The 17,484-nt window shown below is 34.9% G+C and overlaps 1 protein-coding gene and 1 long non-coding RNA gene across 3 annotated transcripts; both read left to right on the top strand.

Moving 5' to 3' along the window:
- Positions 1–836: 836 nt before the first annotated feature.
- Positions 837–5,881, top strand: LOC145041394 (putative phospholipid-transporting ATPase 9). The gene is made up of 7 exons (XM_078989423.1): positions 837–1,527; positions 1,626–2,959; positions 3,047–3,157; positions 3,257–3,622; positions 3,834–4,371; positions 4,460–4,651; positions 5,101–5,881. The coding sequence occupies exons 1-7, from the start codon at positions 1,141–1,143 to the stop codon at positions 5,737–5,739; spliced, it is 3,567 nt and encodes a 1,188-aa protein (XP_078845549.1). The 5' UTR covers positions 837–1,140; the 3' UTR covers positions 5,740–5,881.
- Positions 5,882–7,428: 1,547 nt separating this feature from the next.
- LOC145041393 (uncharacterized) lies at positions 7,429–9,522 on the top strand. 2 transcript variants are annotated; one of them, XR_013680175.1, is made up of 2 exons: positions 7,429–8,038; positions 8,858–9,522. It is a non-coding gene; the product is annotated as an uncharacterized LOC145041393 (long non-coding RNA). The 2 variants fall into 2 exon arrangements; XR_013680174.1 differs by having other exon boundaries at positions 7,429–8,403.
- Positions 9,523–17,484: the final 7,962 nt, after the last annotated feature.

Here is a 17,484-nt window from a genome sequence, read left to right as displayed (position 1 = left end):
AGTGGTGGTGACAGAGCTCCAACGATGACGACTAACAATGACTGATCGTCGAAGAAATAGAGAGAACAAGCGGCGTCCATATGCGGTTTTGTTGAAGAAGAAGAGAACTGACGACAATAGCGTCCGGAGGAAGGCAACATGAAAGAAAGATGGCTTAAGCTACGGCGGACGGAGCCAATTCAGGCAAGATTGGCGATTGTAGTGTTGAGAGAGAGAGAGAGAGAGAGAGGTTGTTCGACGGAGAAAGTACCATCGGAGGGAGGCGGAAACAGTATCGGAAGAGTTTGACTCGTAAAGTGATCCGAAGAAGAAGAGACCGGCCGAGAATACTCTAACATTTACTTCAAATTTTAATGATGAAAACTACCGAGAACACCATGTGCAAAGAACAGAACCAGAGAAATTATAAGCAAAATAAAAATGTTGGTTCAAACATTTTTTTTTTAAATCAAATATAAAGGTTCTTCTAGAAGAAAAAAAGTTCAAGTTTCTTTCGATGTATTTTTTTTAATTACCGGTAAAATAGTGAAAACGAAAAAATTGAAGAAATATTAATCTTTAAGAAAAATAAATTTTCTAGATGGTTAATTATAGTTTCTGACTTTGTCTGATACACGAAGACCTGAAATGTTTATTGTTGATTTTTTTTTTTTTTTCGTTTTTGGTTGGTGATTGTTGAAAGTTCTGTAATTTCCATACGGCAGACATGCGCGTTTATTGAGCCTAATTTTGAAGTCAACACAGTCTCATTCAAACCTTCTAGTCTGTGATAAAAGTCCTAATTGACTCACGTTTTCTTATCTTCTTGTTCTTCTTTAAGCCCCATTTATATCTTTGGTATCTAGTTTACAGTTTCCAAACATTTCATTCTTTCATTCTTTCTCCATAAACACCATAGCTTTAATTTGGGGTCCCCTTTAATTTACATTCATTAGAATTCGCGGGTCTACACAGCTAGTTTTCTGGGGTTTACCTGGTTCATCTTCATCTTATATTTTCTCGGTTTTAGTGGGTGCCGAATTCTTGCTTGAGCCCCTTCAATCCGAAGGTGTAAAAAACACCATTCTTCTGTTGTTTTCGATTGATTCTTCATCTGGGTATTTGTAAGAACAAGTTCTACTGAAAGAATTTTCAGTAAAAATGGCTCATGGGAGGAAAAAGAAGGTACATCTTAGCAAGATGTACTCATTTAGGAGAGGTGCATTCGAAGAGGATCATTCACAGATTGGAGGGCCTGGGTTTTCAAGGGTTATTTATTGCAATGAAAATGGTGGATCAGAGGGCGTGATTCAAAATTACGCCGATAATTATGTGAGGTTAACAAAGTACACACCAGTAACATTTCTCCCAAAATCATTGTTTGAACAGTTTAGAAGAGTCGCTAATTTCTACTTTCTTGTTACTGGGATCTTAGCTTTTACACCATTAGCTCCTTATTCACCTGTTAGTGCTGTTCTTCCTCTTATTATCGTCATTGGTGCTACAATGGTGAAAGAAGGGATCGAAGATTGGCAAAGACAACAGCAGGTATGTCCATAAGTATGAAATTTAGATTTTTGATGATTAATTTCATGATATAGAAAGTTAAACCTCATTTAATTTCGAAATTTCAATTCTTTTATCAGGATCATGAGGTTAATAATCGAAAAGTTCAAGTTCATCGTGGTGGGGGAGTTTTCGAATCGAGCCAATGGAAGAAACTAAGAGTGGGTGATATAGTGAAAGTAGAAAAAGACGAATTCTTCCCTGCCGATCTTCTTTTGCTTTCATCAAGCTACGATGACGCAATCTGTTACGTTGAAACGATGAATCTAGATGGCGAAACGAATTTGAAGTTAAAACAATCATTAGACGTAACTTCTTCAATCAACGAAGATTCAAAGTTTAACAACTTCAAAGCTACAGTAAGATGCGAAGATCCAAACGCAAGTTTATACACGTTCGTTGGAACAATGATGTTTCAAGAACAACGATATCCACTTTCACCTCAACAGCTTCTTTTACGAGATTCCAAGCTTCGAAACACAGATTACATCTATGGCGCCGTGATCTTCACTGGTCATGACACGAAAGTCATCCAAAATTCAACGGACCCACCTTCAAAAAGAAGCAGAATCGAGAGACGAATGGATAACATCATCTATTTCTTGTTCTTCGTCTTGTTTCTAATGGCTTTTGTAGGGTCGATCTATTTCGGGATTGTAACTAGAGACGATTTAGATGGTGATCGAATGAAAAGATGGTATTTAAGACCAGACGATTCTGATATCTTCTTTGATCCTGAACGAGCTCCCATGGCAGCAATCTATCACTTCCTCACAGCAGTGATGCTATACAGCTACTTAATTCCCATCTCTCTGTATGTTTCAATTGAAATGGTGAAAGTATTGCAGACGATTTTCATCAACAACGACATTGATATGTACGATGAAGAATCTGATAAACCCGCGCATGCTAGAACATCAAATTTGACCGAAGAACTTGGTCAAATTGATACAATTTTATCAGATAAAACAGGAACTTTGACAATGAACTCGATGGAGTTCATCAAATGCTCAGTAGCAGGGACAGCTTACGGGCGTAAAGTTACAGAAGTTGAAAGAGCCATGGCTAAAAAAACAGGGTCTCCATTTCGATTTCTTGAAGATGAAAAAGATGCGTTTTCTCATTTATCAGTGAAAGGATACAACTTTGAAGATGAAAGGATTACAAATGGGAGATGGGTTCACGAACCACATTCTGAAGTGATACAAAAGTTTCTTCGATTATTAGCAATTTGTCATACAGCCATACCTGATGTTGATGAAGAAACAGGGAAAGTGACTTATGAAGCTGAGTCACCTGATGAAGCAGCTTTCGTGATTGCAGCTCGAGAACTCGGGTTTCAATTCTATAAACGGACACACACAAGTGTCTGTTTTATGGAGTTTGATCCTAAATCGAAGAAAAATGTCGAAAGGTTTGATCTTATTCTTTTTGTTTTATGGGTAACTTTTATTATCGAATTTAAAGTATACTTATGTTTTAATTATCTGTTATTTTACAGATCGTATGAACTTTTGAATGTTCTAGAGTTTAATAGTACACGAAAGAGAATGTCTGTTATTGTAAGGGATGATGAAGGAAAGCTATTATTACTTTCTAAAGGTGCTGACAGGTTAGTAAACAACTATGAACTATCCAAGTTTTTGTGGAATGTAAGGGTAAAATGGTCATTTACTCTTATTCATTTTCTATTTTTTTTTTTTTTTTTCAGTGTGATGTTCGAAAGACTATCAAAAAACGGGAGAGAATTCGAAGAGAAAACAAGAGAACATGTGAATGAATATGCGGATGCAGGGTTAAGGACTTTAATACTTGCATATCGTGAACTCGATGACAAAGAATACAAAGAATTCAATGAGAAATTCACAGAAGCTAAAAACTCGATTAGTGCAGAAAGAGATGATTTGATAAGTGAAGTGACAGATGCGATTGAGAAAGATTTGATACTTCTTGGAGCAACTGCTGTTGAGGATAAACTTCAAAAAGGGGTTCCAGAATGCATTGACAAACTTGCTCAAGCTGGAATCAAGATATGGGTTTTAACTGGTGATAAAATGGAAACAGCCATTAATATTGGGTAAGCTTTTCGTACTTTTATTCATACTCTGTTTCTTAACTTTCGAAAGTCAAAATTAGTACTTTCAGCATTCAAATTTGATGTCGATTTAGGGTTTTCTTCATCATCAAAACTTTAACTTTTCATCACTCATAACGCAATTGAACATAGATATCTATAAATCTTGTCAATTTTGAAGTTAAATAACAAAATTTGTGTTCTCTTTTCGCAGTTTTGCTTGTAGTTTGCTTAGACAAGGAATGAAACAGATAGTAATAACATTGGAGTCGCCGGAAATCATAGAAGCAGAAAAAGCCGGGGATAAAAATGTCATTGGGAAGGTTTCGAAAGCTAGTGTTGAGAAACAGATATCAGAAGGAATAGCTCAGATGAAAGCTTCAAAGTCTGAAGCATATGCTTTGATCATTGATGGAAAATCTCTTGCGTATGCTTTAAACGATGACACAAAAAACGAGTTTTTAGAACTTGCAGTTGGATGTGCTTCTGTTATTTGTTGTCGTTCATCACCAAAACAAAAGGCATTGGTTACACGACTTGTTAAAGAGGGAACCGGAAAGACGACATTAGCAATCGGCGATGGAGCTAACGATGTCGGAATGATTCAAGAAGCCGACATCGGAATCGGAATCAGTGGAGTTGAGGGAATGCAGGCGGTTATGTCGAGTGACATCTCAATTGCTCAATTCCGGTTTTTGGAACGATTGCTATTAGTCCATGGACATTGGTCTTACCGAAGAATTTCTTCAATGGTAAAAAAAAAAAAATCCCTAAATTTGATGCACAAGGGTATGTCGTAAATTGAATATTTGATTGATTTTCTTGGTTTAATTTTTGCAGATATGCTATTTTTTCTATAAAAACATCGTATTTGGAACCACGATTTTCTTGTATGAAGCTTATGCATCATTCTCAGCTCAACCTGCGTATAATGATTGGTATTTGTCTCTTTACAATGTCTTCTTCACATCGCTTCCTGTCATTGCATTGGGAGTATTTGATCAAGATGTATCTTCTCGATTTTGTCTCAAGGTATTGAAAATTCAAATATTTTATCTTTTTTTATTTAACCGATTTAATGGAGATAAGACTTATTAGGGTTTTTTCTTTTTGACTTAATGGGCTTAAAGTATTAAGGCACTAACCTTTCATTTTTCCTTGCGACTATTCTCATGTTAAAACTGATGAATATTGTTAAAACAATTTGTTTGTTGGAATGTAAGGGTAAAATGGTAATTTAGTCTCATTCAGACGGTTTAATGATTTATTCGGTCTAAAAAAGAAACATATTGTATGTATACAGTATACAACACTTTATCCAGACAGACATCATTATCGATGAACTACATTTGTATGTTACTTTTTGAGTTGATACAAAATGATCGACTTAATAGATAAAGTTAGGGAAATTCCCCTTAAGCCCTAAATTTTTGCATGATGTTATTAAATATTTATTAAACATCATTTTATTCTTTTTACAGTTCCCTTTGCTATACCAAGAAGGTGTACAAAACACACTCTTCAGATGGCGTCGAATCTTCAGCTGGATGCTCAACGGGCTAATAAGTGGCATAATCATCTTTTTCCTCTGCATCACAGCCTTAAACCCCGAATCATACGACAAAAATGGAAAAACAGCCGGGATGGAGATTGTGGGGGCCACAATGTACACATGCATCGTATGGGTAGTTAACTGCCAGATGGCACTAGCCGTTAGTTACTTCACCTTAATCCAACACATCTTCATCTGGGGAGGTGTAATCCTGTGGTACGTCTTCCTGTTAGCTTATGGTGCACTCCCGGCTTCGATTTCAACTACTGCATATGAAGTGTTTGTGGAGACACTTGCACCTGCTCCTTCGTATTGGGTTGTGACTCTTTTTGTAGTGATTGCTTCTTTGATACCGTATTTTGGTATTAAGGCGATTCAAGTGAGGTTCTTTCCAGGGTACCATGGAATGGTGCAATGGATAAGGCATGAAGGTCATGGTGAAGATCCTGAGTATTGTAATATGGTTAGACAAAGGTCGATAAGGCCGAGGATGACTGTGGGGTTGACTGCTCGTTCGGTAGCAAGAGATAATAATTTGTATAATTTGGATCGTCATCTTGAGAGATGATTTTGGGTACATAATGTATTTTGATTTAGATTGTTGTTTGTACATTGTAAATTTGGATAGTTGCGGTATAGGGTTACGGAAATTAATTCTTTTACTTGATATTTATTGTATAATAATCAATAAACAATTTCTAGTTGTATAATTGTAGGCCCGATGTATGGTATATTTTTTTTTTGGATTGATGTCCATTCTTGAATCGTGTCGATAAGTGAATCTTGAAAGTGCTGAGATGGGTTTTAGTATCGTTAGACATTATGGTATATGTTGGCTTCTGAGCTAGCATATCATTATGTTTTGATGTAGTCACCGCTGTACATTGATTTTAAAAGCCCGATCCAAAGAAAATAAACGGGCCCTTAAATTTTTTTTATGTAAACCAAATTCATTAATACTGCAATAAGATTCGATACCTAATAGACTAGGATAATTTTTTTTTTGTCTATTTACAAATAATCAGGGACGATGCGACACAACCGTTACATAAGCCATATGGTTCCAACTAATGAGCTTTGGATTTTCATTGGAAAAATATATTAACGTAAAAAAAAGAAAAAGTTGAGCCTTTGACAAGACGGACATGTACGATTATACACCCTGCACCTCCTCATGGTCTGCCTTAGATGAACAATGTAGACATAATGACTACTATAAGATATAATACGAAAGTTGGTGATAACCACGTATAATCAAAATTGGAATTTATTACTTTAATTTTGGAGTATGATATCGGTTGGCCCTTTGATGAACCGAATAGATTTGAGCATGTGGTCACACATAAAAGAATATGGTGTTGTGGCATAGCCGAAATTCGTTTTAGGATATTCTAAATAATTTACAAAATATGAACGAGTAGAAAAATACTTCAAATGATAACAAAATGTGAGAATATATACATTCTAAATTAAATTGTCCATTTAAATTGCACATAATATTCTCTTACATCCTTAAAATCATCTAAAAATAGAATCTAAACTGAGAAGCTTAAAAATATCTTTTTCGATGTAAAAAACCATACTACCAATGATAACCTAATTTATTAGAAACCAACGATAAAAATATAATTTCTATTATGAAAACAAAACATTAATGAAGTAATCGAGTAAATAAAGGATAACAGCAAAAATTAATTAATTAACTAACTTGGTGACAACTAATGAATTTTTTGGAAACGGTGATATATTAAAAAAAATAAAAAATAAAAAAAATAAAACTGCCAAATGTTAAAACTTAAAAGGGCATACAAGCTAATCACTCCAATTACAAGTTTCAAAACAACCCCTAAACTTAACCATTGGTATACCATAGAGATGGTACAGTCTACCATGATAAACAGTATGCAACTACGCATTGAAGGAACTATTAAAAAAACGACATTTGAATAAAAAAAAGGGTATATATATTCTTCGGTCAAAGTGGTAGTATTCTATTTATGCAATTTCATGTTTGTTTTTGGGTTGGCAATTAGCCATATGAAGCCCAAACTTTATATATATATATCTTAACTATCTTATAAAACAAATCTAACTATTTTTAAAAATAGATTGGATTTAATAATATTATTTTTTTAAGACGTCCAAACCATTAAGCTAATTGTACAAGTAACCATTAATAAAATAATATTAAACTTTAACCACCTTATTTTAATACTTATAAATCCGATATTCTTCCTTTAATTCACGGTTCATTCAAAATTTGAAAACTTTTTCATCCAAATACGCTCCAGCAAATATCTTAAATTCTGCATATATTGACTTGCTCTTCATCTTCGTCCAATTGAATCGATCAATCGAGACCTTTACAGCATTAACGATCATCCAAACATCAGCCACTATCACCGATGTCCTAGGGTTCGCCATACCCATCGTCACCACCAATCCCCCATCTGTAAATCCTCAAAATCGCGCTGCTAGAGTATTTAAGAGTTTATCGCTTGGGTTGCTTGCCCTGATATCTGCTTTACGTCAACATATTTTTTCATCATATTTACACTTATTAGTTAACATTTGGTGGTATATACTTTGTAGCTTACAACGTGAACCGAAGGTCACCCTAGATTTGCTTCCAAATCAATTTGGGTCCAAAAGTAGCTTCCAATATGTCTGTACAAACACATATGAAGCAAGGCGGATCAAACTCGAAAAGAGAAAAAAGATAGAGAGTTTAAGTAGAGGCCAGATTGAGTATTTTGAATTTGGTGAGAAGTTCTAGGAAGAATTTTTTTTCCCTAAAATGATACTTTTATCGATCTGTAAACCCCAAAACATCTTCAATCTAAAGAATCAAAATGAATACCACCAAGGTCTCTCTCTGAACCTTCACTATCTAAACATCTGTTTTTAACTATGTATGTGTATCGATTTATGGATTTGGATCTAAATCTGGACACCAGAAACATCAATTTTATCCCTATTTGATTTAGTTTTTATTTGGATTTACGGGTATGGTTTGGACAACTTAGGCATGACCATTTCGTTGAACAACATAATTAGGAGTAAGTTGTAGAAGGAGGAACAACCGTTGATGAAGTAAAAGTAGGAATTTTTTTTATTTTTTGTGTTTTGTATAATTCTCTGTTTTAATGGGTATGGGTGTCTGTTTTTCGTTTTTGTGTTTTTCTTATGGGAAAAAGGCCTTGCTCATGATGTACAAAGGATTATGGAGCAGGTTTGTCACTCCCATCTTTTTTGTTTTAAGAAACCAACCCATAGCCTTGTATTCCATATCTCCTTATATCGATTTTTGTATCCTATTTTTTGGTTCCATGTCTATCAGTGACTGGGTTGGATATGAACATGGTGACCAATTTTGATCAACTAGCTGGTTTTATCAACGTTTAAGTAAGAAATTAGAAATGATATCAAGCACAACTAAACCTGATATACTTTTTAATAGTTTAATAATTGTTTCACTTATTTTTATTGGAAATTTGTAATTGATTCTTCTGTTTGAATGTGTCTTGGAGTTTTTTTCTTATTGTTTTGTTAGTTTAGGGTTTTGTTGAAAATATGACCACAATCTTTTCCTCATTTTGTTAGTGAGGATACCGTATGTATTTGTTAGTACATTGACCTCTGTTTATGTACAAGTCTTGATTTGGATTTCTTATTTTTTATTGCAGATGAAGCTTCTACTTTTTTAAAGAAAAAAGTTTCAGCTGCTGCTAGAGGTGCACAAAAAAACCGATTCACGATCCGAACCGGTTTCCGAACTGAAAACCGGTTCACCCCCGACCCAAGCTAGAACCAATCCGATGCAGATCCAAACCGCCAGTTTGTATAGGTTTAGAAATATATATGTTGGCACCGGTTTAGAACCGCTTTAATGAGAACCGGTTTGCAGAACCTGTTTAGAACCGGTGTAGAATCGGTTTTTCGAAGTTACCTAAATATATATATTTTAACAAAAGCTAATTGAAGCAAACAAAAGGATTAACGAGGCAACAAAAGCAAAGCATGCTTAAAGGATTGAGCAATTGTTTCTAGAAGGCAAAGCATGCTTAAAGAAGGGGACAACTTTATACTTTCCATGTGAAATTCCTGCACAAACCATGGTTGACCATTTTACCCCTGCACAATTTTATCTCCTTTTTTGGTGCACCTGAACCAACAAGAAAGGAGCAATTGTTTCAAAAAGAAACATTGCCTTCTCTTTCTTTGGTATCTCATAATATGATGTTGTGTTCTTACAATGTTGGTATTGCAATTGTATTGGAATTTAGCTTAACAGTAACAAAAGAGATGGAGTTTTTTTTACGTGAAATGCATGCAGACAACTTATTGCTTACTGTCAAACTCTACCTGCTTCAAACCATATTTCATACAAGTGGTTTCTTTTTTCGAATCGGTTTCATATGAACCGGTTTGGAACCTAATGGAACCGGTTTGCAAAATTCACATATTTTTATTGACGAACCGGTTTAGGCTTGAACGGGTGTTAACTTTGTTGACCTGACCCGAACCGGTTTGGAAAAAAAAAACGGTTTGTGCACCTCTAGCTGCAGTTAGGAAAACTTCAGACCATTTATTGGAACTATGGTGGCTTCCTGATATTCCATTTGTCTTTGCAAGCTTTATGGTCACAACAATTTTCAATTTGCTTTAATTCTTACTGATTTCATTTAAATATTGTTAGTTTTCATCTATATCTGGATTCTGACATTTTTTAAAAATTTATTAATTTTTTCCCCAAGGAAGCACAATTAGAGTCTTACAAATGTTTGCTATGTCGACACAAATAACTAGAGGGTGAACCCACGTTCCGCATGGGTCAAAGGTATTTGATGAAGTACAATGTTGTATTAGAAAGAAGCAAAAGTACAATGCTATGATAATCAAATAAATAAAACTACATTTCCATTTATTGCATTTAATCTATAGTTTTATATAATACGGTCGAAAAGAATGACAATGACGTTCTCTGATTTATGCATGCAACAATGATCAACAACAGTTTGTATAAATCTGACAGTAGTACAACTATTTGCTTATGAAATTTAGATATTCAAAAGAAGAATACGTAGTTGACAGATTGTTCCATGTTTCCGATGAGTTTTTTTGGGTTAGATTTTTGCCGGTTCTTGATAGTATCTACCGTAGATGGTTTTGATGATCCTCCACTCCCGGGTTCTCCCAATACCTACAAAAATCACAAAATCTTGAAAATACAATATTGTTTAGGTACAAAAAAAATCAAACCAAAAGATTGTATTTATTATTGTTGTTAGCATGAACACCAGAATCATTAGTGGTAGCAAGGATAATTTAGTCCTTTTATGATTTCACTTTCATTCCCACACTCGACCAATCACGTCATCTAATGGTGTGATATACATGGCTTTTTTTTAGCCCGTTGAAGTATACATTATCCGATTACCTTCTGTTTTTTAGTAAGTCGATTAATTTGTTATAGAGAAATACTCTTTTTTTAATAAACGTCACCATATACTTAGGAAAAAATATTACAGGGGGGACAATACAACCATTTGGGAATTCAGGCTTTCATAAAAACACCGTTTGGTGGTGAGCATGGGGAAAGTAGAAGAACCCTTAGCTTGCTGGAAAATTTGAGTCAATATCAACAATGCCTACATTCAAACACATAAGTGAGGAAACATTGAAACGGATTTGCTTGACCACCCAACTTCATAACACCCAAAAACATTGAAACAAATTTGCTTGGATTGTTTCATATTCACTATCAACAAAGATTAGAAAATCATTTAGAAGATTGGTTTGCAATTTAAGAGCAAAACAATTATATATAACCATATTATAGGGTATAAGTACTTAAGTATATATGAATTTGAAGAACGTATTTAATGTTTCATGATCATGGACTAATTTCCTATCACACATATCACAACATGAAAGAAGACCTTAAACTACAAAATTTTTGTTATCCAACATTAACCCAAAAAATCATAATTGTGAACGGTTTAAAGAAAATGATTATTTGGGGTGTGACACAATATAGTTTCTTAAGGCTGAAAAGTGAAGAACCATTGATTTTAGATGCTTTAATATCACTAATTTTTAATACACAGGTTTCAAATTTTATGTAGCATATGTTTTTATGATAAAAAAATACCATTAATGAAAATTAGAACTCATTCAACAAAATTTTCAAGCATGAGATCTTGTTTTCATAGCTTATCCATAAACACATGAGAGTAAAATCAAGCATTAAAAAAGATTTGCAAAATGAAATCTTGATAATTATCGTAGCAATAATAGAAGACTGTGACATGAAATTATACAATATGCAGACTCATGTGATATAGCCATGAGTCACATAATGACAAATTGTCCATCAACTATTGCCATTTTTGTGGTTTTAAATAAATTATTCCCATGGGTTTCTGCAAATATATGGATGTTAGAAGCGTGGTATATAGTAAGAAGCATAATATTGAATATATATAACCTGTGAAATTAAGCTATATAGCGCCTACACTGTCTGTTAGCTTCGGAAATCTTGATTCGCCTCAAAATCTCCTTGTCGTCTATAACCAAAGGTTGGTTGTTGGTGCCTGGGGTGTCGTCGGTGTGTAGGGTTGTTGTGCTTTGTAACCTCCTTCAAAGTGACCATTATCAATCGTCTGGAAAAAAATTTCATCATATATCACGAATATCACAAATTTCAGGATCTCAATAGAAATTATCAATTATAGGGTTTCAAGTTTACCTTCAAGATCGAGTCCAGTACAAAATTGGTAGTTCCTTCTTGACTGGAGTAAAATACGACTACCGCCGTCCTTTACCTAAACCGCCATCGAAGAAGTAGTATGCGTCGACCTCATCAATTGATTAGAAGGTAATTAGAGGAGTCGATCCAGAAGCATAAGCCGATAGGTTGCGATGTTATGAGAGAAACAGTGCAATGGGCTACCATCATATAGAAATCAATTGAAAGAAGACTCAAAATTGAGGAACTCTTAAAAAGTGGAAAAGGTATAGACATCTGATTGGAAGCCGGGGAGGTGGAAGAGGGGACATAACACGTGTTCTGGACACTAATTCATTCCGATCGAAAAAGAAAAGCGGTGGAAGGAAGAAACTTGAAGGTCTTAGTTGATTAAGGCATCGGTGGTGTGGGGGTAGGAAGAAACGTTTGAGCTCTAGATCCCCATTTAGCGATGCATGCACATAAAGTTGGCAACTTTGTATGATTAACCACCTTGGGGAAGTCAGATTTGAGATTGGATCGAAGTATTATTAGATTAAGAGTTGAGTTGGGAAAGTTGGCCAAGCTAGTGAGTACGCGGGGCGTACACGCGTGCATGTTGTGTGTATAAGCCTTTTAAGTTGTTGTGCGTATAAGCCTTTTAAGTTGTATGATGTCCGTACAGGCTGAGTACGCCAAACGTACTTAGCAGGTTGGATTTCTTTTGGGCTTGAGTGGGCTTGTTTGTATTGGGCCATTTTGGGCCATCAGAATGCATGTGTTGGACTGTTGAGATTTTGTTGGACTTTTTTGGAAAAGGCCCATGAAAGGGATTAGGACCAATTTGGAAAATTAGGCCATATGTGGGCCTTGGGTGATTACGTTAGATTTTGGGCTTTTAGACAACTGGTTTGGATCTTGGCCTTGGGCCAAGTTAGAGAAAGGGTAAAAATGACTTTTCCCATAATTTGGACTCTAAGTCTAAGTCAGGACTCGATTATTAATTGGTGGTCATTTTGCTATTTGATAGCACATGGATTTTATGGATCTACAATCAGAGTTTTATCCGTGGGTTCCAGGTATCTGAGGTGAGTCCCCTTATTGTATAATGGGTTGAAGGTACCAATTTCGGCTCATTGGCTTATTCACCATGGAAATACCAGGGGCTGGCCCTTGGCATTTGTATGAAAGACCCGAAGGTGGCTCCTGGAAAATCCTATGCAAGACTAGGGTTTGGACCCTGACAGTTAAGTAGATAGTTAGATGTAGGTTGTATGCTAGTTGTCTTTGTGATGCTTGCATGGAAGACGAGGAGGTGGCTCCTGGAACTTGTTTGTAAGACCCATGGTTTTGGCTCCCGTCCTGGCAAGGAAAGACCATGATACGGCTTGTAGCTGAACCGAAAGACTATTGTTAGCATGTAGCACATACTATTGCATGTTTGATATGTATGATATGTATGACTCGTATAATATGTATGATATGTGGTATTTTGGGGGAACTCACTAAGCTTTGTGCTTATAGTTGTTGTCTATGGTTTTAGGTACCTTTGGTTTAAAAGGGAAGGGCCCGAATTGATCGTAGCGCATGCAACCATGTTTTTCTACAACTATGTGATTTTGAGATTGTACTCTGATAAATGTTTTATTATAAAATACTTCTAATTTTTAAACCAAATGATAAGTGGGTGTTTTGATTGTGTTAAAAATGAAAATTTTACCTTGATATTTTGGGATGTTACAAGTTTGTATCAGAGCCTTGGTTCGAGGGATTTGGGCATACTCTCGGGTGTGCCTGAACTCAAACTAAGGGTTTGGTAGTTTTTTCATAAAAAAATGTCTTATAAAAGGGGTTTCTAAAAAAAGAAAAAGATATGATGTGTGTAATCTGCCGAGCTCAAGTATGTGGTTCCCAGTATACACATACATGTTTATTATGTTATTTGATTATGAGAATCGCATGCTAGATTAGGGCTAAGGATCTGCTTAGGATTTCATGATAGGAGAGATGCCTTTATATGCCTGATTGTGTGAGCTTTTAGGATTGCATGCTAGTATGGATTTTAGATAAGGGGATGGAACGGCTTGATTAGCGTATGCTAGTTAGATTTTTCGTTTCCCGAATGATGCTTGCTTTGTGATTTGTAGGACTCTTAGTGATGTGGATCAATTACTAAGCGAATATGCTAAGTCACATGTTGCACAGGTTAAATAATCTCATAGTGATATATTTGACCCTATTGCTCAGCTCTTGTCTGAGTTCACCGTTCTGGGGTTGAATCTTTTACTCGAAGGATTATTTGATCTCTGTTACACGTGACTACATTCATGAGGCAGTTAGTTGGCATTGGTGAGAATCTTTTAGCAGCTGATGGCAAGTTGAGGCCGGAAACCTAAGAGATCGTAGGAAATGCTTCAGTGGGTTTAGCAATGTTGTTTAGCGATCAATTGGTGCATCATTTTGAGGAGGCGAGTTAGAGGATTCGTGATGATTCTTAAGGAAAGTATGGATAAGTGTGGAAGGTAGTATTGGGTCCATTCTACTAAAGGCACTGGATCCATACTCGAATCGGGAAGAGTCTTGGAGAATCTAGGAAGCTTGTTGGATAAGAATTTTTGGTTATGTTCTGATCATTTGTGTGTTGTATTTTAGTTTGGTGATGAGCACTCAGGAAGGAGGTTCTAGATCTGGTTTCCGCTTAGGTGCAGGTACTGAGCTAATTAACGAGTAGATGCAAGAGTTCATCTAATCAGATATTACCTACGACATTTGTAACATCCATAAAAATCATGCCAAATTTAGACTTTTTAAAACATTTAGAAATCAATAGTTATTACAAATTTATTTTCAAAACAGTTCTATATCAGAGTATCCCAGAAACATAGTCATAAAAAATGAGGAGATGTATGATCATGCCTTTACTTCGTGCGATCATCTGATGTACCTGAAACTGTAAGCCCAAAGCTTAGTGAGTTCCACCAAAATACTAATACACTACAAATAGAACATATACATATAACAACATGTAATGGGTCTACAACGTACAGACTGGATTACCCCTGGGCCCTCAGTGTGAGTCTGGCTTGCCTTCTGGGCCCACAACTCACATCTGGATTGCCACTAAGCCCATAGTACGAGTCTGGTATGCCCTACCCGACTCTTAGCTTGTATCTGGAATCCTTCCGAGCTCACAGGACGAGTTTGGCATGCGCTACTTGTCACACCCCAAAACCAAGAATGCGGAAATGTTCTAGGATGGAGGACTTCATGTAAAGTATCATAATAATGCAAAGTAGTAAACAAGCAACAACATCATCCATTGAATTAATAGTAAAGTTTTAATACATGTGTGTTCTTTGTAGTGTAATAGACACCAAAAATGAATGATCAAAATAAAAGACGAGTCTTGTCTGTGCTCCGTCTTCTCAAAACCTGTCACCGATACCTGTCTACCGATGACCTGAAAATACAAGTTATTTTGAAAGCGTAGATCAGTATTTAAGCTGGTGAATTCATAAGATTTTAGTGTATTTGATTTGTAAAACTGTAAAGAAAAGACTTGTAAATGCTTGATGAAAAAGTTCGTATAAGTATGAAAACCCTAGAAAATCCCATATTTCCTACTAGTATAAAATGTAGTCTTCTACCAAGACTCGACAGTTTTGGAGGTTTGCTTCTCCCTATGAATGAAGGTTTTTCCCCATGTACATGGGCAGAACACAGACGTTACAATTGGGGGGGGGGGGGGGAACAAAAATTTCAAAATAAAGCTAAACAAATGATCTATTATTTTTTGGATCGATTCTCAGTATCACAGAGAGTAAATTTACGAGTTGTTTTTTAAAAAAAGTTGTGATTTATCGTGATCTTAAAAAAAACTTGTATGTTTTATTTAAACACCTAAAAAACATAGTATTGTTTTTTCATGTTAACTTACTATATAACAAAAATTACAAACAGTTAACATTAAACGATATAAACTAAAATTTTAACAAATAGACATCTCAATTCTCAAATAATTGCTTTGCTTTTCTGATTCTAATACTTTTGTTTAATTGTTTTGTTGGGTTTGGGATACGGAAACTTAAGACTTATTCTAAACAAATAAAATTTAAAATATATTAAACAAACTGATAATAATGATCCAAAAACTTGGATAAATATTATAATTATAAATAAAATTGAGATTCATAATCAAAAGATATCGTATCCATTTTCTATGCAAAAGGAGTATTATACTAGCATACTGTATGCTTTCAGAAAAAGCTGCAAAAGAAACAATATAAAAACATATATACTCTATAGTATTTCTCTAATAATCTCCTTCAAAAACAAAAAGCAATAAGACTTTCTTCTTTCTCCATTCTCATTTCTCTAAGTCGCACAAAAGCAAAACAAGAACTGATTTACTATGGTGATCATCATGAGCGGCAACAACGTAATGCCTACACACTTTAGGGTTTCGTTTGAGATGATTAAGTTATTAAGTGGTAAATCAGGTATTTAGATTAGCTTTTTGGTTTCTTTATGGAATTAATTAGTTTTCTTAACAAAGTTTCGCTGTCAGGTTTTTGAGGATTTAGATCAAGTATTATACTAGTACTAAGAAGCCACAAAAGCAGAGGGGCCATGGCCCCTCCCAACCCCTATTGAGTTCCTCCCCTACCCATGTACAATTATTATTGTCAAAATATAGTCTACCTAATCGTTTATGTGAATGTGTCACATGATAAAAGTAAACGGGAAAAATATATAATCATTAAAATCTTATCCTTTTGTCTTAGGATAAACACGTCTTGGTAACTCGCCGAACAGTACAACCATAGACATCCGTCGATGTGCAGTTTCCTACTGTAGCTAACAGCATGGTGTGGAATGGCCAGTCCCATATAGTATGTAATAGTATCTTTTCATATAGTATGTAATAGTATCTCTTCATATAGTATGTAGTAGTATCACTTCATATAGTAGGTAATAGTATCTCTTCATATAATATGTAATAGTATCTCTTCATATAGTATGTAGTATATTTGCATAGACTCATGAATGAACTGACTCTTGTGTGTTCCAATTGTACTAGGAATAGCAAGTAGTATCTCCTAAACTATACCTATTATAGTTTACTAGTAATGTATTTTGAAGCGTTCATGTATGTTTATACACTTTTGCTACACAAAGTGTTGGAGTTGAAGTCACAACTATCTTGTCAATACATACATATATATATATATATATATATATATATATATATATATATATATATATATATATATATGTATACTTACTACATAAGTGTATAGATATGGTTTTTAAGAATACATAAGTGGAAAAGAGGTTTTTGTAATACATTTAAAGGGTTTGAAACAATAAATAATCATGACTTGATGTCAATTTATAAAATGATTTAAAGGTAGTTTGATTGATAAGACAGTTTGAAAGCATAGCAATTTTCATATGTTTGATAGTTATAAATCACGTGTGATTGATATAATAACTATGATATTTAACTTGTATTCCTCCCCATAAAAGCATTTAAAAGCATGCAAAAGCATTTAAAAGGTTTGTAACACCAAGAATTTCAAA

The sequence above is a fragment of the Lactuca saligna genome, chromosome 4 (assembly GCF_052625555.1).
Source record: "Lactuca saligna cultivar CGN05327 chromosome 4, ASM5262555v1, whole genome shotgun sequence".
Classification (NCBI taxonomy): Eukaryota; Viridiplantae; Streptophyta; class Magnoliopsida; order Asterales; family Asteraceae; genus Lactuca; species Lactuca saligna.
Note: the sequence above shows the minus strand (reverse complement) of the source record. Positions and strands in the feature narration are given on the sequence as shown.

Coding starts and splice junctions, on each gene's coding strand:
- LOC145041394 (XM_078989423.1), top strand. CDS start 1,141: ATGGCTCATGGGAGGAAAAAGAAGGTACATCTTAGCAAGATGTACTCA. Junction 1,528..1,625: donor ATTGGCAAAGACAACAGCAG/GTATGTCCATAA, acceptor TTCTTTTATCAG/GATCATGAGGTTAATAATCG. Junction 2,960..3,046: donor TCGAAGAAAAATGTCGAAAG/GTTTGATCTTAT, acceptor GTTATTTTACAG/ATCGTATGAACTTTTGAATG.